Source organism: Leptinotarsa decemlineata, unplaced genomic scaffold (genome assembly GCF_025532065.1).
Source record: "Leptinotarsa decemlineata unplaced genomic scaffold, Ldec_3_MD MMD2_tig00004204_RagTag_RagTag, whole genome shotgun sequence".
NCBI classification, from domain to species: Eukaryota; Metazoa; Arthropoda; class Insecta; order Coleoptera; family Chrysomelidae; genus Leptinotarsa; species Leptinotarsa decemlineata.
The window spans coordinates 137,721-153,304 of record NW_027412603.1 but is presented as its reverse complement, the minus strand read 5'-3'; the positions used below and the strand labels follow the sequence as shown (position 1 = coordinate 153,304).

Genomic DNA, 15,584 nt, shown 5'->3' with positions numbered 1-15,584 from the left:
ATCATTCATGTCTGAAAGAATATGCCACGAGTGTACAATGCGGTATATTTTTGCAAACATTCCAAACCCACATCGACCCAGACGTGCTGATGTATGTTATTGAGTGTTTTGTAATATCATTTGAATGAATGATGAATTGCAGTTCGATTTTATTTGAATGTAATATGTTAGAGAATGAGGAAGAGAGAAACTGTAAAATGACGAATGAAAAAATATAATTTTATAGCTTCGTCTGATTCGTCTGTTAATATAAATGTTCCAAACCAACAGAGTATTTATATATCAAATTGAATATTCCTAAAACATGTCCAAAAATTGTGGGACAAAACAAGAAAGAATAAGGAATTGCATTGAAGAGAAATGTGGTATGTGACATCAAATCGATACCAATTAATTTAAATTGAAGAGATAAAAATACCCACAAAAATCTTCAGTTCCTCAAGATGAAATTTTAAAGTTATGGAACATTTAACGGGAAAAATTCATAAGATGACAAGTATTTTTTTTCTGTATTCGATGGAATGAATTTAAGAGTTCAATCACCTGATGTTTGAGAGTTCATTATTTATATCAGACGGGTATTATCATCATCATTATCATCATCACCTTCACTGACTTTCAATCCATTCATATTGTGGGTCACACCAAATACGTTTCCTTTATATCCTATTCTGTTTTTTATGACGTATTTTTTCTAGCCACATAGCTTTTCATTTGTGCCCAAATGAGTTCAATTGGATTTAATTCGCAGTGGTAGGGTGGAAGTCTAAGGACTGTGATGTTTCGTCTTTCCGCCATTTTGTCAACTACGTAATTCTTGAACTTAGATTTGTGTTGCCGGGCAATTTTTAAAAGTTCTGCTTTAACCATTCCATCTTTAAAAGAAACTTGGCCTAGATATGTTTATCTGTTCTGCCATGTACTAGATCTATAGACTTTCTAAAAAAGTGTACATTTTATGATAATAAATAAGCAGTGAGTAGAGAAAAAAATTAGTAGAAAAACTAACATGATAGATTCAATGAATTTTTTTCTTTTTTTAAAAAATAACAAATAATTATATAATATAAGTTGCAAATGGTGAGGATTCCAAACCGTTTCAAGCAGGGTCAGTTACAGAGGAGAACAGATAGTTTTTAAAGGTAAGGTTCATATTATAGTTATTTATGTATCAAGGGAATTAGGAGGGCCTTAATTACCGATGGCAAAGTTTGCGTCCCGAGGGCCTCTGGCCCGAGGGACAGCAATTGCCTGAGGTTATTAAGGCTCATTAATTCCCGTGGTACATAGATAATTTTATTTCTGACCGATTTCAATAAAATTTTGTTCATTTTTGAAACGGAAAAATGTACCAATTCATTACCTTCCCGGTATATTTGAATCAGGTACCGTTGATTATAGTAGAGTTTTCTTGTTGCTAGGTTGTTGCTATGTTACTTGTTTATAAACAGAACTTTGTTATCAAGCTGTGTTTGCGGTGAAAACGTGTTTTCTACCCCAAATATAATGGAGGATATTTTGAAAAAAGCTGAACAAGCAAGAGAATCATTAATTCCATCGAAAAGTGAAGCCGTATACCAAAAAGAATACAAGATATATCTGGACTGGCTGACACGGAAAAATGTTATGCCAAAAGATGTCACTGAAACTGTATTTCTGGCATATTTTCAAGAACTGGTAAGGAATTTTCTATGTTTTTCGGTAGATTTGGTAGTAGTTGTGTTTATTCGTTTCAGTCAGAAACGTATAGTCCGAATTCTTTATGGACTAAATGGTCAATGCTAAAATCGATGGTGACTATACATGAGAAACGAGATATTACCAAGTTCAATGAACTACAGGCTTTTTTGAAACGGAAGAGTAAGAGTTATAAGCCGAAAAAGTCTGCTGTTTTATCTCCTAAAGATGTTATCAGATTCCTAAAGGACGCTCCTAATGATATTCATTTATTGCATAAAGTAATTTTTTTCTTATTTTCCTTTTTGTGTGTATTTATTTCCTTTTTTTTGTTATAGGTTGTTTTGATTATGGGTTATTTTGGAGGATGCAGAAGTCAGGAACTTTTGAATATGAAGATATCGGATATAGAGGACCGGGATTCCGTTATAGTAGTGAACGTACCGGAAAGTAAAACTGGTGTATCGAAGAAATTTACAGTTGTGGATGAAAAAGAGTTCTCCGCTTTGCCTTTATTAAGACTTTATATGTCTTTGCGTCCTAAAGGTATTGAACGATTTTTTTTGAGCTTCCGACAAAATAAATGTACATCTCAGCCAATTGGAAAAAACATGTTTGGGAAAATCCCCAGCAAAGTCGCAATGTATTTAGGATTGCCAAACTCATCTTCCTATACGGGACATTGTTTTCGTCGCACTTCTGCTACTACTCTAGCCAATGCAGGAGCAACTATGACTAACTTAAAAAGACACGGAGGTTGGAAAAGTTCCACGGTGGCGGAGGGGTATTTGGAGGATATCATCGAATTGAGAAATAAAACGGCGCATATGTTGTCTACATTGTCATCAGAAGAGGCAGGTACCTCGACTGTAGTGAACAGAAGCTCCAGCCATACAAAAGAAGAAATTGTTTCCAGTGGCGGAAGTAATTTTCAGGGAACATTTCAAAATTGTACATTTATTATTTGTAATGACGTGAATAAATAAAATATGGTTCAGTTTTCATTTCTATTTATTTTTACTTGTGAAAGGTAGAGGGAATTATAAAATCTATAATGTCCCAAGGGAGTTATGACCCTCTTTATTGATAGCGTAACTATGACGATATAAGCTTATAATATCCCGGTCAGAAATAAAATTATTATTCATTATATTATAAAATTTGTTTGAAAATTGTAGAATATGTTTCTTTGTTTCTTTTTTGAATTGTTCTAGTTTTCGAATACATTTCAATTCAATCGGAATGCAGTTGAAGAATTTAGGGCCGAAGAAAAAGAAAGATCTTCACGTAAAAGATTTTCTGAAAAGTTGTATACTGAGATTCAAATTACTAGTGGATCTGGTTATTACAGTTTTTCTCTGGTTAGATGTTTCGTGTCTGATGTACATTCTTTTTAAACACTGGTGAGTAAATAACAGTTTTATATTCAAGACCTGTGATTCTTGGTATAGCATGTCAGTGGAATAGCGTTTATTTTTTTTCAGAATAATTCTTAGAAGAATATTTTGTGTTTTTTGCAGAGAATCAAGTGTAGTATTGAAGGCCCCACCCCATGCTGTAATACAGTAGGTCATTACAGATTCAGCTAGGGAATTGTAAAGTAAAAGGAGATTTCTTCTGGTAAGTACGTCTCTCAGGATATAAAAACTGTGCATCAAGACTCTTAAACGGTTATTAACATTTGTGATGTGATCTAACCAGCACGTGCATTGATCTAAGACTACTCCTAAATATTTGATTTTTTCCACATTTTTTACTATGGAACATTTGCAATCGATCTTATGACAGTTTGTGATGTGTAATTGTATCAGATTATTTTTTGGTTGGGTAGTGACTGTTGGCGTAAATGTGAGAAATTTTGTTTTTTCAATATTCAGGGTGAGTTTGTTTAAGTTGAGCCAGTCGTGTTTTTTTTTGCAAGTCAGTCTCAGTAGTTTCTTTTACTTCCTCCCAAGTTTCTCCTGTGAAGATCAGAGCTGTATCATCTGCATAACAAAAATAGTGTCCTTCAAATCCATTAATTCTTGTAATATCATTCATGTACACAAGGAATAGTATGGGTCCTAATACTGTCCCCTGTGGTACACCGATTTTTACTTTTGAAACGTTACTTATTTCTTGTCCAACTTTTACCTGTTGTACTCTACTTGTTAGGTAATCAGTCATAAGGTCAGCCGACAGACCACGTATACCGTAATGGTGCAGCTTATTGAGTAAAATTTCGTGAGAAACTGTGTTAAAGGCCTTGGCAAGGTCGAGGAATACTGCAACGCATTTCATCGATTTGTCCAAGGCCCCGACTGTCTCCTCCAGGAAATCCACTACAGCATTCTCAGTGTTTGAGTTCTGTACAAAACCATATTGCCTATCAGTGATGACATTATGTTTGTGAAAAAATCCAACAGTCTTTTTTTACCACCTGTTCAAATATTTTTGCTAAGTTGTTTATAACAGATATTGGTCTATAATTACTTGGTTCACGACGGTCACCTGATTTGAAAATTGGAGTGATGAGAGACTCTTTCCATTTCTGTGGAATTTTTCCACTTGATAAGCATAGATTAATTATGTGTACTAGTGGGGATAGGATAAATTCATGAATGTATTTTATGGTTTTAATTGAGAGTTTGTCTGGACCTGAAGAACAATTATTTTCCAGTTTAGATATCTGAATAATGATTTCTTTTTTTGTTGCAGGTTCTAAATATATGGTTGAATCATTTCTTGCTAAGGAGTGTCTGGCTGAATTCATTTTGGGAATTTTTTCTGACATATTGATACCGAGATTGGTATAAAAATTATTAAATATGTTGGCTTTTTCTTTGTTGCTTGTTATCATATTTCCAGTTTTATTTTTCAATAGTGTGTCTTCGATTTTTATATTGTTCTTTTTCTTATTGCGACCAGTTATATCATTTATGACATTCCATATTTTTTTATTGTCTTTTCCAGCTTCCTCTATTTTGTGCTGATAAAATTCATTTTTTGTTTTTTTAATTAAAGCATTGAGTTTATTTCGAAATTCTTTGTATAGTCTATTTCAAAAGAGTGTAGAGTAATAAAATCTCATTAAGTATTCAAAAGCGCTACAGGGTGATCCGTCAATAAATTCTGTCACTTCCCTAGTCCGCATTGCAAAATTATGTCGTTTCATAAAGAGCAGGTAGGTATCACCCTGTTTTAAGGGATTTGTCCATTGTTATCGACGGATAAATACTGAGCCAGAGGCGCGCTAGTGGGATAATTGCCAAAAGAATATGCATTCATAAAAATTATATTAAAGGAAATAAAAATTTAATACAGCAGAACAGTGTTATTAAGAAAATATAAAATGTAACAATAAAATATATACGAACCGAAATCGGGAAATACTCACAAACACACACGAACGAACTTTACGTATTGAAACACTTGTGGGGACTTTAAATCAATTTATTCACAAAAACGACAAGAACTATACTGGATACGTTATTACAATTTGACACTTGAACAATACTAAAACTGTGAACTTCCCTTAACGTTTAACAACACTCTATTTATACCCTAATTGAATGTTCTAGAGGTACTAGGTACAATTTTCGAGAACCTTCCGAGAAAATAATTATTCAGACTACCCTTAATTCTAAACCCTAACCTAAGCAAAAGTGTCACTGTCACTGATACACTGGTCTCTGTCCAGATTGCTTATCCCGCTACAGTATATTTACAATTCAATTAAATTATTCTACATCAGTATAGTCTTCATCCGAAGAACTGTCATCATCCCCTGGTGTTATAATTATAGGGTCAACCACCTGATCGACCAAGTTGTCCAGTTCCCACATTTTATCTTCCTCTTTTAAAACATGCTGGATTGCTTTTTGCCAGTTTTCTGATGTGATTTCCATAATGGCTTGATCAAACAATACCTTGACATCTTTCATTTTAAATGTGGTATTGTGCCTTGCAACATATCCTTTAACTTGTGCCCATATAAGTTCTATAGGATTTAATTCGCAATGATATGGCGGTAGGCGCAGCACAGTTACTTTATACTTTTCTGCTACATCTTCTACGGCATATTTCATGAAGCGAGATTTATGTTGTTTTACTATGGCTAGTAGTTCCTTCTTTACTGAATTCGTCTCAAACTGAATACCTTTTTTTGACAGCCAGTTAATAATTTCTTGCTTTCTCCAAGCTGAAGTTGGTACCTTCTCTAAGCGCCTTGAATGGTAGCTTGCATTATCCATAACCACGACCGAATCAGCTGAAAGAAATTTTAACATTTCCCCGAAGTAGTCTTCGAAGACATCCGAATTCATGTCCTCATGATAATCTCCCGTCCGGCACGACTCAAAGCTTAACAAACCTTCTTTTAAAAATCCGTCTTCGCTTCCAATGTGAGCAATTATAAGCCTCTTCCCTTTTCCCGAAGGCACTTTAATACCCGTCGAAAGGCCTTCTATGAAAGCTTGGCGAGAACTTGTTATATTTTTATCTTGCCACATTTTTTTGACTATATAACCTTCGTTTATCCACGTCTCATCAAGATAAAAAATTTTCTTTTGCTCTCTGCGGTACTGCTTTATAGTTGTCAAATATTTTCGTCTCCAGCAAACAATTTCATCACTTTCCAGTAATAGTGCCTTTCGATTGTGCTTTTCCCAGGCAAAATTCATACTTTTTAAAGTTTTCCATAAAAGTTTTCTGGATATCAAAGGAATATCGTTATCTTGGCTTATCTCGATAAATATTTTTTCAAGAGTGGGTATTTCCTTTTTAAAATAAAAAGAATGAACTTTTCTTCGAATGTCACATTTGGTGTCTTCATCTAAGATTTTTATTGGTCTTCCTGATTTTCTCTTGCATGGACTTACCTGGCCTGATATCTTTCTTTCTCGCAATAATTTAAAAATCGTGGACTGTCCAATTCCAGTCATTCAGGCACATCGCTCAACACTTTCTTGCACAGACAAACTAGGGTGATCGTGTTTTATGCAATCATATACATTTAAAATTATAACTTTTTCGCAAACAGATAGCGGAGAATTTTTTACACTTCTTTTTTTTTGGAGTAAATGTCCCCATTTTATAACTTTTTCACTATTTCTATATCACAATATCACTGTACGTTTAATTGGTGTAGTAACAATTACTATTATAACTCGAATGTTTAAGACACCATTACAATATATTTAAACCCTTTTTCTTAATTACCTGGGTTTAATAGGTATTGCATGATTGGTGGGCAGGGTCAAAAAGGGATTATTATAATGACATGGCACCTCGGAACTAAGTGTTAACCCTTTTTTGAGAAATCATGCTCAAGTATATGAACCCAAATTGCATATTAAATAAGTTTACAAGAACCACTAAAATTAATCTTAATCTTTTTTTAAGAAATTTTACTTACCTAAATACATGTAGGTACTTAGTTTTAGACCAAATTACTTCCCAAAAATGGCCTTTTATTATTATCTATGTCTGTAATTTTTAATTTACTTTAATTATTAAGTTTAATAATCCTAAGATTTGCCTACGCCCATGGACGACAACGAAATTCAGGCAAATTTTATGACACTTCATGATTTATTACTCTACACTCTTTTGAAATAGACTATAGTTTCTCTCGTTTTCGACAGTGTAGTTTTTAATTAGTTTTTTTTTTTTCATAAGATCCCTGCGTTTAATAGATGTGATGAGACCTAAGGTAATCCACGGTTTGATTTTTTTATTCTTTTTATTATTTATGATTCTTACTTTACTTGAATTTGTTATGTAATAATTTAACTTATCGATGAACAGTTGATACGCTGTTTGGGATTCATTTGATATGAGAACATCATCCCATGTTTCATTTATAAGAAAACTTTTCAATTTTTCACAATTTACGTTGGTAATTCTGACATCATTTTCTGTATTTTCAAATTTGGTATTGTTCAATGGAATATATATGAAAGGTGTGAAGTGGTCTGTCATGTCAGTTCGAAATATCACGGGTTCGATTTCGGTTTCGTTTTTTATACTGTTTTTCATTCTGACAAATATATGATCAATTATAGACTTTGTGTTTTCTGTAACTCTTGTAGGTTGATTTATGTACGATATGAAACCATTTGAGTTTAATATATTCAGGTAATTGCTTGATTCTTTTTTCTAGATGTCAATATTAATGTCTCCAATATATACCTCTGTATTTTGTTTTTCAATGTTATTTAAGTATGTCTCGAGGTCCTCCATAAATACTGTACAATCTGTTGTAGGTGGTCTATAATATGCAGTTATACCTATTTTACATTTTTTTGTTGAATACCCTACGTTACATATTAGCCTGAGGAATTTACTTTTACTTTTTTCAACAATAAACGCTTCCACTGATATGCTATTTTTTACGTATAAAACCACACCATCACATTTATTAATTGTAGATTCATTGTAATGAATACTATAGTTAGGAATACTGAAGTTAGAAATGTTTTTAATATTTCCCGTTTCTGATAATACAACTATATCTAATAAAAATTTTGCATTCTCAATATAAACCAAGAGTTCGTCATAGTGCTTTTGAAGACTTCTAATATTGAAGTGAGCTATTCCTATGCCATACCTGTTTCTATCTGTTATCTCCTGTATGTAGCCCTGGAAATTATCGTGAACTTTCGTATCAATTTCAGTGTTATTATCTAGCACCTTCAGGAAATCTATCATGGTAGGTACTGAGAATTAAGAGCAACCTGAAAAATTGAAAAAATTCATTTAATTTGTAGAATGAAGTAGTTAATATGATATGGTAACATTACTCTGTGGGATTTACATGTATAATTTCACAGAAATTTTTCAAAGTCCTTTCTAGTTTTCATGATATGTACTTTATTGTTATTATTGAAATAGATTTTGCCATTATTGGTCCAAACATTTTTCAGTCCGAATTTTTCTATTGCGACATTCACTTGCTTCACTCTTGCTTCCGATAGGTCTTCTTTTATGACTATTCCCGTTCCTTTGAGTAATTTCTTCTTTCCATAAATTATTTGCTTGAGTTCCAGACTATTTAGCTTCAGAAAAATTCCTCTCGTTTTATTTTCCACTTTTCGGCCAACTCTGTAACAATTTGAAATGTCCCCATCTGTCAGATTAAGGGACATTTTTGAATTGATATTTTTTTTAATTTCTTCCTTTGTTACTTCATTTGGTTTTTCTTTGAGGCTAAATACTCTCAAGTTACACGACCTGGTAGCTTGATCCATTTGATCTACCTTGTCTTCCATTTCATATTTTTCTTTTTCTGCTATTTCTAATTTGTTCTCCATACTTTTGAATTTTTCATTCATATCGGTGTAATTTTGTTCGAGTTCCGCCACTGTAGATACAACCTTCATTAGTTTCTGTTCTAAAGTTTTTGCTAGGGCCTCGGTGACTTTGTTTACTATTTGATTGATAAGAGAATCACTTTTTATGGTTTGGCTCACTGCTTGATTGACTGCGAATTCTATTTCCTCACGAATTTCTCTTGTTAGTACCATATTTTCTTCTTTAATTTTTGATGGTTGATACCAGGATGTCACTATGATTATAATATGCACTTTTCAATTTAATTTCAGACGTAGTAACTTGTTTATTTGCTTGATTTTCAGGAGCTCAATTCACAATCGACTACTCGCTTCCTTGCATGGAAGTGATCTTCCTTGATGGCCTCACTGTTATATGTCTTACCCATCCTTTCCGTTGCGATTCCGTCATTTCCGGTATATTTACAGAACTTCGCTTTATTTCTATTTCTTTTTCGTCTTCTTTTAGGCCCCAGAATTATTGTCAATATTTTTCTTTTTTATTTTTTAATATTTTCTTTCGCTTCATCATTTGTGATGACTGACCGTATCTTTATTTTTATCTTTTTGCCAAGTTTTCTATTTCTCAGTATCTTCCAATTTTTTTTTGGAATTCTTTCTCAAATGTTGTCTTTTTCGTTTTTTCCCATGACCACTTCAAGGTAATAGTCTTAAGAGGCTCCCCTATGTTTTCTTATAGTCCGTTCATAATTTGTCGATAGCACAAAAGAGGGCCCAAGTCATAAAACGGTCGTAAAACTCGTAAAATCATAGGCGGAGGTTCCTGAGGTGTTTATTCATTAAATATAAAGCTTCAGTTTATATTCGAAACTTGCCTTGAAAGGGTGAAGTTGTTACGAACGAAAATAATTTTTGGTTTAGTACATTTTTTAATCGCATTTAATTTAATCGTTGGTGTTTCGGCGTCTACGGCAGTAATTAACGTCTCTAATATTTATTTTGCGAATTTTGTGCAGTGGGTGAGTAACTTTTTTTCATATTCCTACAAACATATACGTACCTTTCGTTCCTGCTTGTTTTGTTTGATTGCTTGCTGCGATGGCTTCGTCATCATCATCAACATCATCAAGTTTTACACCGGTACTGTTGCGTACAGTCAGTGTCTATTCACCAAAAGAGAAGACTATTGTTTTGAACGTTCACGATGCTCTGGTTTCTCAGAATCCCACAAACACTGTTCAAAACATAATCAAGAGTTGTGCCAACAGGACTGGCGTAGGGGAGTCAACAATATATAGGTTCCTATCAGAAAGAAAAAAAAAGGTATAGCTAACCCAAATACAAACGAATACTTAAAGAGGGGGAGAAAACCTATTGAAATTGATGAATTTGCCAAAAATGGTATTCGAAGGAAAATTCACGAATTTTTTTACAAAAAAGAAATACCCAACTTAAACAAAATTTTACAAGAAGTTAAAGACGACCCGGATTTGCCTCATGTCTGACGAAACAAATTGTGGCAAGTTTTAAAAGAATTAAATTTCCGGTGGGAGAAATCAGACCGAAAATCACTTTTGATTAACCGGGAAGAGATAATATGTTGGAGAAGAAAGTATCTAAGATCTATACGAAAATATCGGGCTGAAGGAAGGCCAATTTACTATCAGGACGAAACGTAGGTAAACGCAGGTCATACCCTCACAAAAATTTGGACAGATAAAAATATATCAAGCTCCAGGCAAGCCTTTATGGAAGGTTGGTCTACTGGTATTTCCCCACCCTTTGGTGAAGGCAGTAGATTAATAGTTTCTCACATTGGCAGTGAAAAAGGATTTGCTAAGCATGGTTTGTTGGAATTTGAATCCAAAAGCACAAAAGACTATCACGAGGAGATGACAGCTGATGTTTTCGAAGAGTATTTTGAGCAGATGATTGAACATATACCACCAAACTCAATTATAATATTAGATAATGCACCTTATCATTCACGACTAGTTGAAAGACTTCCAACGACTGCGTGGAAGAAACAGGATATCATTGACTGGCTGCGGAATAAGTCCCTGCCTTACGAAGATGGAATGGTTAAAGCAGAACTTTTAAAAATTGCCCGGCAACACAAATCTAAGTTCAAGAATTACGTAGTTGACAAAATGGCGGAAAGACGAAACATCACAGTCCTTAGACTTCCACCCTACCACTGCGAATTAAATCCAATTGAACTCATTTGGGCACAAATGAAAAGCTATGTGGCTAGAAAAAATACGTCATATAAAATACAAGCTGTACGTGAATTGTTATATGAGTCTTTACAACAAATTACAGAACAAAATTGGCGAGATGCAGTAAGACATGCAATAGAAGAAGAATAAAAAATGTGGGATCTTGACAATATAATTGATGCGACTGTAGAGACACAACTGCTAATTATTAACCTGCAAGACGACTCGGATTCCGAAGATGATCCTGTTCATTTTGAATTTGAATAGTTTTGTAAGTAATCGTAGTTTATATCATTTAAAAATAGGTATTAATTAAATAAATGTATCTTTTACAAATTGCAAGTAACTTATTATTTTTGAATAAAATAAAGAAATTTTGTCAAAATAAAAATACAGTTTACAGTACCTACAGTTTAAGAATGTTAATATATTTATTTATTTAAAGTAACTAATGTTTTAATCATATACTCTACGACACTGGTCACTCATTTCCACTCAAAATACCTACATAATCGGATTAAAAGTTTTATAGCTATATTGTATTTCTTCAGATACAAGGTGGGTTAGTCGAAAACATCTTAAACTGCCAGTTTTAGTTTGGTTTTTGTTATTATATCATATTAGCTGTCCTCTCTGTATTTCAGTTCTCTAATGAGGGTCAAACTTGCAGTGAGCTTTCAACAAATTATGAACGGACTATAGTATGTAGAAAGTTGAACAAATTCTAGAAGAAGAAAGAATACTATTCACATTGAAGTTTTGGAAAACATCAAAATTTATCTTTATCAACAATAGGTATCACTATTGTTTGCCCAGAAAAAGATTATTTTGAGTAAGAAACACTGAATTGAATGGAAATATTTTTCATCATTTTACTGAAAATAATTAATGATCACAAGCTCTCATTGTCAGTTTTCTCAACTGGATATTTGTATCTTTCGTAAATCTTTTCTGAAAGCAATTCGAATGGTAATTGGTATATATACTTGTTTTCAGCTGATCACAATCTTGTAAACAAATCGTTCTGCCCATTCCAGAGGGATATCAAAAAACTAATTATTTTTTAGGTGCGAATTATTCGAGGTTGTCGTCACTCATGCGTATTGATTTTTCCCCCAAAGAACATGTTGACTGACAGCCCAACACAATATGCAAAAATGTATTAATTGTTTGCCGAACGTCAAAAGCACTTACGCTTCTACTTTTCTGCCGAAAATAAGCGATATAACAATGCTGTCAATCACACGTCAAATAAGGGTGGGGTGACCAAGGGTGGCCATACTGACCGGTAGAATGAATTTGCGAGATAAGGGAACCCCTGCAATGGCTATTTAGCATTATTTGTATTTCATAGTGGAAAAAAATAGGTGTTTCCAGAATTTGTTGGTAATTTCAGAAATTCAGATACTGATACACTTTTCGTTGTATTGTGATTGTAACCGTTGTACGGTCTGTAATAAAATGTCATAGACAGTAGAAATACGAACGGTGACATTCACGAAAAATAATGTTGAAGAAGACATGAAATTTCTAAATCAGGTTGAAAGAAAAATCGTGGTTGATTTGACACAACGAAAACTTAACAATTTCAAAAACATAAATTTTTCTTCTTAGGGGGACTCATTTTCATATGAAAATCATACACGAAACTTTACTCCCTTGCGATTAGCAGCTACCCGCATATTTGCTACAATGGCATCGGGGGGTCGATCATTCGACAGGTATTTTGTCCCTCTACCACCTCTGTGAGCTTTTTCGGAATCGGTTCATTCATTTTCAAGAATTTGAATGTTGAACGTATTATTTAAAAAAAATGCGCTTAAGCTTCTTGAGGAAAACAGCAACAAACAATATGACTGAAAACAAAATCAATGTATAAATTGAATAAAATGCCCTCCATACAGTAATACATCGACTTTCGAAAGCTTTCCTTGCATTATTCAAAATTTAGGGGTCAGCAATCGGCTCGATCAATTCTCTGTCGTAGCTCTCCTAAATTTGTAGAAATCGCTCGATTAACGTATTCCAAAAACACTTTATTGTGAGATTTTCACTAAATTGTTTTACAAAAACGCAACACGTGTTTCGCCATACAATGGCTTCATCTGGCGTGTCTTTCAACTAATTCTACACATTCAATACTAAATATATATATATATAGTTTATGGAGTACCTGAAATCAAAGTACCTGTAAACGAAGTACCTGAATTTTAAGTAGCTGATATTTTACCTGAGTTTCTAACGAATTAAATTACCTGCACTTATGTTCCATTTTCACATTTGAAAAAATATATTCAGTAACGGAGAGTTATTGAGTTCTAATTGATCATTCAGTAAATTACCCGAATTCCTGAATCTATTGATTTCTTAACATTCTAGAAGATTAAGTTTCAAACTCTTCTCTTCTAAATTTAACACCTCGTACTCATGATTGAACTCATGTCCTTCTGCTAAAAGATGGTTTGTAAATGTGGAATTGGTCTTTCTATTTACAAAACTACTCCTATGTTCTTTAATTCGTTGGAAAAATGTTCTTCCTGTTTGGCCAATATACAGTTCTGGACAAGAGCCACAAGTCAGCTTATATACTCCTGATCTATCCGACACCAAAGTTTTGTCCTTATTGTTTTTAATAAATTTACTTAGGTTATTATTCGTTCTAATTATTATTCGTTCTATTCCTGTTTCAGGAGGATGATCTATGCATGATCTACACATCCATGTACAGAGTTACTTCCTTCCTTTCTTTGGAAGACTCCCTCATCCTTCTTTTTTGTATCAAGATGGAGTAGTAGAAAACCAAAAACTTTCTTTCCCGAAAATTAATCACTCCTAAAAAATATAACCCCTTCAATTCAAATAAATATTAATGTAAGAACAAGTTGAAGTATTCAAATCACTTGAGAACGCTACTGTGCTAGCGAAACATGTGATATATTTTCTCAAATAAAGTTTGTGGAGATCAAATCGTGAGGTGTAGTTTCTGAAAAAAATTAAATATTGAAGTTCTATTGCTGGAATATCAAGATAATGGAATATATTAATGAAATCTAGATAACTTTGCATATTTTTCTTTGTCGTTGGATAAAAAATGTATTATTACAATACACAAATGAATTGAACAAAAAGTTGAAAATGGAAGATTATAAAAGTGTAGGACGATGATGTGTGTAGGACAATTGAATGTGTGGTATGTGAACATATAGTATAATTTGGAAATTCGTCAAAAAATATGGAAAAAATTAATGGATACAATTTCAGAGACATGAATCAGGTTTTTAGAAAGGTCAGTGATCTTTTTCGTGTTTTTTTTTCAACTTACACAATTTGAAAAAGTATTAAAGCTGTAATGGAGAACTTTATACAAGGGAAAACTTTCCAGTTTGTCTGGCTAAGTTACTCTGTGTATTTAAACTAACTTCCACAAAGGAAAATGTGATTTATTCATCGATCGTTTTCATTAAGTTGATTTTGTCAATCAAAAAAGAGAGCTGATGAATTTACATATATTTATTTTAAAGTTTCGGAGGCTGAAATATGCCTTTGTCTTCAGAACTGAAAAAAGTGTAATGAATTTTGCAGTTTTTTCTCAGCTTCATTTCATTTTTGAACATTCTATGATTGACTTCTGCAATATTCGATATAGTAATTTCGCCACTATCCACATCTTCCTTCAATATGGGTAGCCAAAAACGATACATTCCCAAGGAGCCTGATAAGTAGAACTTGGAACATTTGGTGTACAATGAATCTATTGAAAACACTTTTTCCTTTCCAGAATAAAAATGCTATCTTACGACAGACACTTCGCTAACCAAGTTAGCTAATCATGATTATGAGTTTCAGTTATTTCCCAAACTTAGTTTTCGAAACGCGTTTCGAGAGACAGCATTTTTTTCTGGTGAGGAAAAAATGTTCAATGCTAAGAAGCTATACAAAAAAGTTTTTTCTCTTCATATATAAGAATACCTATATGCAGATTCTTCGAGTTCACATCGCTTAGAGTGTGGTTCACTGGCTATCATTTTAATAAATTGGCTCCATACGAAAGGCAAGAAATCCATAAACATAATTTATTGATATAAATTGGGCTTTTTCTCCAAAAATTTCAAATTACTCGATAAATTTTAGAATAAGTGGATTTTTCTATTTGGCTTTAACACAATTGACAAATTCCAAAACGTAGAAAAATGGATTCAACTTTTGAGTTATTCATTTTATAGTAGATGATTACATTTTTGGTGTTAATGTACGGTAACTGGAACTCCTTACTTCACACTGCTGACTAATACCACATCATTGAATTTCCGAGAAATGAAATCAATCATTACCAAAAGCAAACTACGAATTAAATCACCTCCTAGGAATTTTCATGCGTGTGGTGACACATTCATTCTGCAATGCCAATGAGTAGTCG

The 15,584-nt window shown here is 33.2% G+C and overlaps 1 protein-coding gene and 1 long non-coding RNA gene across 2 annotated transcripts; both read left to right on the top strand.

Moving 5' to 3' along the window:
- The first annotated feature begins 1,159 nt into the window (after positions 1 to 1,159).
- On the top strand, positions 1,160 to 2,816 carry LOC141483774 (uncharacterized). Its single transcript, XM_074178599.1, has 3 exons — positions 1,160 to 1,677; positions 1,737 to 1,958; positions 2,016 to 2,816. Exons 1-3 carry the CDS (start codon positions 1,507 to 1,509, stop codon positions 2,661 to 2,663), a joined length of 1,041 nt encoding a protein of 346 aa, XP_074034700.1. The 5' UTR covers positions 1,160 to 1,506; the 3' UTR covers positions 2,664 to 2,816.
- A 211-nt stretch (positions 2,817 to 3,027) lies between these two features.
- Positions 3,028 to 4,469, top strand: LOC141483770 (uncharacterized). Its single transcript, XR_012466282.1, has 3 exons — positions 3,028 to 3,080; positions 3,198 to 3,297; positions 4,375 to 4,469. It is a non-coding gene; the product is annotated as an uncharacterized lncRNA (long non-coding RNA).
- The last annotated feature ends 11,115 nt before the right edge of the window (positions 4,470 to 15,584 follow it).